Source organism: Clinocottus analis, unplaced genomic scaffold, assembly GCF_023055335.1.
Source record: "Clinocottus analis isolate CAN_PGR_092001 unplaced genomic scaffold, fCliAna1.0.p SCAF_1, whole genome shotgun sequence".
Lineage (NCBI taxonomy): Eukaryota > Metazoa > Chordata > Actinopteri > Perciformes > Cottidae > Clinocottus > Clinocottus analis.
Window position 1 is genome coordinate 13334728 of NW_027175820.1, and position 8085 is coordinate 13342812.

Sequence of the window (8085 nt, forward strand, 5' to 3'; positions counted from 1 at the left end):
GCAGTATTTTAGAGTGACTCAATATAAATATATACAGTGTGAGTGTATATATGTTTTCTTTTTTGGCATTTGGTGACCGTAGAGGTTAGGGATTAAACCTGGTTCATCGTGGTCACTTACGGTATGCGTCTAAACCTGGAGGCCACCAGGACAACATGGAATGACTTCACATGAACATTGATCTGTTGAGTCAAGAGCTCAGTGCCAGGAGATAAGACATCAAGTGGCTCCTGCATCCAAAGTGACTTGTGTTGTTTTTATAGGAGCTGTGAAGCTGACTCTGAAAACCTCTGCAGTAACCAGTTTTCTTATAGCAGAGAATGTGATAAAGCAGTAGCGAATATTTCATCCTTTTTGTTTGTGCTTGAATCCTCCAACAACCGTCTGCATCTATCATCCACCCACAACACATTTTTCAGAAGCCAAGAAAACTAAAAAAAAACAATCTAGATTTGACTTTTAAAGCTTTATAAACGCCTCACACCTTCCTCCTCAGCAAGAAAAGATTTGCTAAAGTGGAACCTCTCACAAGTCTCCACACTTGAACGATTCTTCAGAGATGCCTTTTCATAACCCTCATATTAGGCACAGAGTGAAACCATGCTGTCTTTAAATGATAGCTCATTCCAAGGAGTCATTTATGCAGAAAATCCAAGAGTTTACTCTACAATGAGAAGAGAATACATTTACAAATTTTACCCTTAGGATTGCCTGAGTCTGTTTTTGGACAGGCCTACTTTGTCTCTTGGTTAATTTTTTGTTGTTGTTTTAATCTCCTCTATGTCTCCACTCAGGCACTTTGACCCAGTTCATCCTGGTGCTGCATGGCACCGGCTCAGCGTCTTCCAGCTCCTCTGATGAAGCTCAGCCGGACAATGGCAACTGTAAGACCTTGGACCTGAGGCAGATATGCATCGGTAAGACTAGCATCTTGTCCACAGTTTGTTCCTCACAGGAAGTCACTGTCACAACAGCTGACGGGGGTTAGTGTAATTTAATGTTGAGTCATACTGAGATGTGACATGTGAAGTAGCATGTGAGGTGATCAGGATAAAATATTAACCCACGTGAGCTCAGCTGTCTGTTTGCATTGCATGCTTCTTTCTTAACTATGGGCAAACAATTATCTCATTCAAACTTTTCCTGGAAACAAATAAATATCTAACTTCCCATAATTCTCTATAAACAGATTATGCATTCACATGTAAAATCTGTGGGCATCGAGACAAGATTTTATGAATCTGATTTTCGGGCCGGTTTTGTTTGGTCAATATTACTCGTATTACAATCACGTTCAAACAGGCTTTGGTTGAAAGCAGGTAAACGATCCGTGTGGAGAGCAAAATAGGCAGAACATCTTGGCCGAAATGCAATCTGGTAACCCACCTGCTATCGCTTGACTATAGTTATTATTGGTTTAAAATTAGCTTGTAATCTGGCTACATGTGTGACACAATCTGGCCGTACATCTCAAATCAAACTCCAGCCTTGTGTGTTACATATCGGATTGTAAGCAATGAGCAGCACACAAACAAGGAAGCGTTGGTCCACTGACCACGCCGCAACTCCAGAATTAAGCCCCTTTACCCTGGAGGCTTATCCATCGTCGGACCGGTGGCCCCTGGTTTCAGAGATTGATTTGTGATGCGATGAAATTGTACTGTACTGCAGGTCCTTTTTAATAACCTCATTTAAATTAAATGGTGCCCATGTGACTGTCTCCTACCTAATAGACAAGGTTTCATACTACTGTGTATGTCCACCTAAATATTGTCTGAACGGTGACAGTCTGACCCCTACAGGCTGTCAGAGGAATCTAAATGCCAGCTGAATCGATTATATGCAGTCATTACAGGCTGACGGAGTTGAATTATCATACATTTTATTATCATAGGATTGACATGAAGTCAACACTGCTATCTGATTTTGGGGTTCATAACTACATTTTACAAGTATATCACGTTATTCCTTCTGTTGTCTCTTACTCCTGTTTTCAGTTCTATTGCCCCCAGCACTCAGTCTGTTAAATGCCATTACAGGCAATGGTCTGCATCAGGACCGCCTGCATGCTGTGGAAATGCCTTTGTTGACTTTAAAATTGCTGCCCTAAGCATAAATTGCAAATCTTCTTTCATTATCAGTGTTCTCAGTAAGCCAAAATAGCTCTAAGAAAAGGGAAAATGGCGACATAAAAGCAAAATTGCACAGAAACTTTGTCTCACATTTCCCGAGACAATCCTTGGATGAATGAATATCGAAATTTCAGACACGACGTGTTCCCTCTGAGCCGCGACGGTCTAGGTAGGAATCCTGCTTCTCTGTTTTTGGGTTGTCTGACTCAGCAGGTGTTTCTCTGTGTTGCAGAGTGCGACTCCGGCTACTACCTCTTTCAGCAGGGCTGTGTGAAAGAATGTCCTGCAGGCTTCTCAGTGGGCTCCCAGCCCCTCAACTACACCGTAGGAAACTTTATACCACCAGCCTCCGTCCCAGCCTGCCTGCCCTGTCCACCGCCCTGCCTGACCTGCAGCAGCCTCAGCCCTCGGGCCTGTCTGTCCTGCCCGCCTCACAGCTCCCTGGACTCCATCTCTGGCACCTGCCTGCACCTCAACCAGTACATGCGCGAGTCCCCTCGCATCTCTATGGTGGGCCAGGTGAACCCAGAGATGGAGCTCCAGCTCAGCTCCCGGCTGCCGATCACCATCGCTGTGCTCAGCTGCATGGCCATCATCGCCACCTTTGCTGGCACCTTCCTGCTGCTGCAGCTGCGCTCCGGTGCAATCATCAAGCTGCCCTCTTTGGAGGCTGGCGGCGGCCTCGGGGGAAATAGGGTGGTCTCGTACCGCGGCATTCCGACAGTGTGGGGGGATGATGGGGTAAATACAGACTCTGATAACGATGAGTTTGATGTCCACAATGAGAGGACTGCCTTTATCAAAACACAAAGTGCTCTTTAATGCCTCCCCCAAATCCCTCCCTCTCTCCTGCTTTTAAAGTCTTCTCACCCTCATTTGTCTGAATCAGAGCTGTGGTTTTCTGGGTTCCTGTCATGTCCTCTTTCCCGTCTCTAACTGGGTTCTCCTCTGAGGATCTGCTGTGGGAGACCCAAAGCCGCCGTCTCTCAGAGCTCGGGAGGGTCTGAGCTTTGCTCTGTTGATACCTGGGCGCTTCTCTCTCTGAAACTGTCTCTCTCCCTCCTCTTGCTCTTGATAACTAACAGTGTCTGTCTGTGCTGAGTCCATTTCCCCCCCCCCCCCAGAACCTTTTTGTTCCAGTAAAGAACAGATTATTATTTGCTTTTTTCTTTTGTTTCTCTCTATTCATCAGTCTGCGTGCAGTAGCCAGACGAGATTGTTGGATGTAAGGAGTAGAGATGTGTGTATGCGTCTGTGTGAATGCGAGCGTGTAAATCTGATGCGCAGTGTATTGCCCTTCTTTTTTTTTTTCTTTTTTTTTTTTTTTTAGAGAAGCTGAAGCTGGTCCTGTCACATTTAGTACTTTAACTTAAAAGTGATAATAAAACATTGTATTACCAGGCTGGAAATCAGATTTGTAAACATTGATTTTCTCTGAAGTGTTGTTTAGTGATGTCAATGTCCAAAATCTGTTCATAAAAGCACCACTTATCTGTAGCAATGCACAGGGCATTTAAAACATGCACGAATCAAAAGTCTAATAGTGGTTAAGGAAATGTTCTGACTTTAATAGTTTATGATCACGTGTTACACGTCAGATAAACAACACGGCCGCTCTGCTTCCTCCTCTTTATGATCAGACAATGTTTTGTCTTTTTTTTTGTATCTGCATAGTTATTGTTCTAGGTGTGAAGAGGGCTTTAGTTCTCTCTCTGTACACGCAGTTTGGAAACATCTCTCTCCGCTCTGGCAGAACAAACTGAGTCACACAACTAACAAAGCTTCTTCCAGACTATTGGGATTCAAGATGGACTTAATTCATCCCACTTTGGAAACTTTAAATTCTTCTGCGCTCATCTCCTCCCCACCAGAGACACAGGGAAGGGTATCAAAAAAGTAAGATGAATGAAAAGAAGAAACAAAAACCACATACACTCAACCCTGAGGCAAAAGTCCCTTCCAGGGACATTTAATGTCTGTGTTTGATGTGCTCTCATCCCGAGGCAGCGAGAGGAGCAGCCTGCGTGCCGATGGGACCCAGAACAATATGGGACTGTTGAGCACAGGAGCTGGCAGGTGTTGAGTTACCTGTGATTGATTCCTTGACAGAGCAGACGCAGTTAACAATACATCAAGGCTTTCCCTTTGTCAGAGCACATTAGCACTACAAACATACATTACACACACCATCTCATAATAACTGAAACTTTGTTAATGTGTGAGAGTTAGTTTGCTAATTATGAAAAATGTCTCGCTGCCCTCTGAAGCGGCGGTTTCCTTTCCTTCTTGGCTTCATTGTCTGCTCTCCTCTGTTTAGAAATCCTACGTGGAAACTTCTCATCTGTGTCTCTGCTCTTGCCCTCCAGTCTTCATCTAATCTGAATTTCAGATTATCTCTTCATACTTGCCAATTAATTATATTCTGAATGATACTGCAGCAATTATTTATTCTGAGAGGTTTTAATCATACCTTCAGGGAAGATTGTGTCAAAATGATTCTTTTTCTGGGCTGGTTATCATCTAAAATTATCATGATATAACCTAGTGTAGCCATTTTGCATCAATTCTACCATGTGGAAATAGTGAGTTTTTTCTTTTCCTTTTTCTTTTCATTTCCAGTAAAAAAAAAAACAGTGGCACTGGCACAGTGAGGTTGTCATGGTAATGACATGCGTACAAAACTGCAGCTGCTCATCCTTTTTGTTTTTATTTATCTACCTCTCATATCATTCGGCAAGGCTTCATACACCACTACAGGAGCCGTTAAATGATTATAGAGGTCAAACTATAGATAGGTCACATATGAAGACGCTTGTCGGAAAGATTTAGGAGGATATGTTCGTCAAATTAATGTTGAAGAAGATAAATGAGCAATTGTGATTCAGAAACTGTAAACCTGCTGTGTAAACCGCTGAAACTCCTATTGCTCTCAAAATGCAATAGCCTTTAGGACCTGCATCCATGTGCAGCCCCACCTTGTCTTTAAAAACCTGTTCTTGAAAACAGAATGGGTAGAAGGACGTTTAAAGACCTCGTGGGCGAGCGTTTACGTGTTAAATCAACAGGAATCTGTTAGGGGTGTGTTTACCCGGTGGCTTCATCAGGGGTGAAGACCTTGTTGTTCAAAATTTATGTCACTGACAATCAAATCATTTCCTTGTTTTGAGGGCAAGAAGGTGCACTCGCACACACAACTAATCAATTTTAATTTGACCACTTTGGTTGCAAAAGCTTTCTCTGAGGGTATTATTCATACATATTCAGAGCTGAATGTGATTTGAATTGCAAAAGCTTGTTCAGAGAGAGGAAGAAGAAGAAAAAAACGATACGAGAATAAAGTTTCCAAACCAATACCATCCAAAATGCTCATCAAAAAGGTGGAGAAGATTGGTATGTATGCTCTCAAACAAAGCACTGAGCCAGGAAGCTTAATTCATCTCAGATGGCTAGTGCAGGTGAAGCACATTTGGCTTATCGCTGCAGTTTTCGCCAGGAAGCACTAAACGGGATTGGAAACCAACCCGAGAACGTGGAGTGAGAGAAAGTGCCCTAAAAAGGAACAAAGGTAATGTGGCTGCAGAATAATGAGCCTGTGCTTCTTGTGTCACGTACATTAGTGCAGACTGCCATTTAGGCTTCGATTAAGTTTGAGGATGCTAATTTAGAAATGTAATAACGACAGCCTCAGACTTGAGCCACAAAATCATGTTGACTTCCTAGCTTGGTGTGGAGTGTGTAAGACACAGATAATGGGACAATGCAGCACTAACATTGCTTCCACACTCTATTTTCTTAAACTCTGGATGCAAACAGTTTGATTTTTTAGAAGAACTGTAGTTTGGGACTTTTACCAATGCAATTAGTATTGAAGTGCAGTCTAATCAACATTATCCATTGTGTATCTTCCCTTTCAAAAGATTTATATTGCTTCCAGAAAGAATAAAGTTTCCCCTGAAGGGCATCATTTTGGGGGTGTTCAGACAAGTTACTGTGGCCCCTTGAGTTGCACACACAAAATGATTAATTCATCTTGATCTTGTAACTGAGAAAACTGAGAAAACTTTAAACTGATGAACCCAGATTTTTGAGCATTGAAGTGTTCAACTTTTAAGAAAATCCTGAATGCGGACGGCATTAAGAAGCTTGTGCTTCAAAAGCTCGGGGAGCTGCTGAACACCATTAGCAGCCAGCTCACTCCTTTCACTGCAAGAGAGTGAAAAGAGTAAAACACTAAAAAAAAAAGAAAAGAATTGTGCCAGCAAGCAGCTCATCATCATAAGGCTGCCACTTCACCGGCACTAAAGTGGGAAGCCTTTTAATGTTGAAAGTAACAGAAATGTTATAGAAAATATCTTCGCATTGCAAATTGTCTCCTCTGGCGATAAAGAAAAGACTCGCTCATGGAAGTGATGGAGGCTTTTTTTCTTTGTACAGCTGATTTATTTCATGTGGAGCTCGATGTTGCTTCAGTCCTGCCTTAGGATGTAGTCGAAAGTGATCAATATGAAGTCGGATGGATTTAATAGGAGCAATATCTTTGGCCTAACCAAAGACAATAATTTGAATGCTGTCTGTTCAGTGTTGCGACGTGTTGCTTTCAGGTTGTCGCAGTCCGTTGACCCTTCCACTCGCGTTCAAAGTGCTTTGTTGACATCATTCTGTCATCTCAGCTTTTCTTTTTTTTTTCCTTTTTTTTAAAAAAATAAATCTGCGGTGACACCCTGTATGTTCAACAGCTGTGAAGGGAGGAGGTAGAATGTATCCCATCTCCATTAACTTAAGGGCTGAATCAGATCTGCGTGTGTCCGCGTGTGCAAATGCTTGTTTAGGAATATATGAAACACTTTGTGAGGGGGTGGGGATTGTTTAGTGGAGCAGCCTCAGACGACTCTGTTGACCTCCTCCTGCCTCTTCTTGAGGTTCCTGGCTGCACACAGTACCTTACAGATTTGTGACCTATGAATAATGTACAAGAATGACTCTCTTACATGGGACATAACTCTAAAATAAGGCCTATTTTTGTACTATATGAATGGTGCAGTGTAATTTTCTTGTAATTTAAAGATACTCTTGTTTTTCTCCTTTTATTTAATTGATGTCAATTATAGATTCTACTAAAAAAAAATAAAGATCTATGCAAATTTGAATGTGTTTTTCTTTACTTAAATGCTCTAATAGAAAATATGACTTGGTTGGTGTGTATGTACAGTGGTGCTCGGGTCACTTACTCAAGAACAAGAACCAAAACAACAATGTAAAATTACTCAGCAAAAAAGTAAGCCACAAAAGTAGAGGTGCCTATTTTGCACATAATTGACCCTTGCGACTGATTTATTACTCAATTTTACATCATTAGACTGTTCTGCTGATGCATCACTGTGTAAACAGTATTATACTGTTGGCTTAATAGCTTAAACAAATAAAAACACTATTATTCTTAATTTCAGTCGATTATACACTTAAGAAGACAAGATTATGAATATTATATTCCATTGCTGCCAATTAATCAACATAAATGTTACACAGTGTAAGAAAATGTGACAATTAAGATGGTGGAACATGACAAGAAGGACCAATAGCCGCTGCAGCCGCTGCAGTCGCTGCAGCCGCTGCAGTCGCTGCAGCCGCTGCAGTCGCTGCAGCCGCTGCAGTCGCTGCAGCCGCTGCAGTCGCTGCAGCTGCACGGCTCGAGAGACTGCAATCTGTCTGACGGCCCACCGCTTTGGTACGAACTGAAATGTCTTAACAACTATTAGATGGATTGAAATGACATTTGTTTTTTACATTTATGATCCCCAGATAATAAATCCTACTGACTTTACTGATCCACAACAGTGGTGTAAAGTAGGTAAGTATACTATTGAGGCTCTTGTACTTCATGGGAGTACTCTGATTTGAGGCTTCCTTACATACTTCACTACATTTCCGAGGGGAAATATTTGTATTTTTTCCT

General features: G+C 42.0%; 1 protein-coding gene across 2 annotated transcripts in view; it reads left to right on the plus strand.

Moving 5' to 3' along the window:
• The window catches only part of furina (furin (paired basic amino acid cleaving enzyme) a), a 72589-nt gene extending 65310 nt beyond the window's left edge, over positions 1–7279 (plus strand). For both annotated transcript variants that reach the window (XM_068579510.1, XM_068579427.1), the window contains exons 15-16: positions 795–917; positions 2365–7279. In XM_068579510.1, coding sequence (XP_068435611.1) covers positions 795–917; positions 2365–2954 — 713 coding nt within the window. In that variant the 3' untranslated portion in view covers positions 2955–7279. The remainder of the gene's footprint in view (positions 1–794; positions 918–2364) is intronic.
• Positions 7280–8085: the final 806 nt, after the last annotated feature.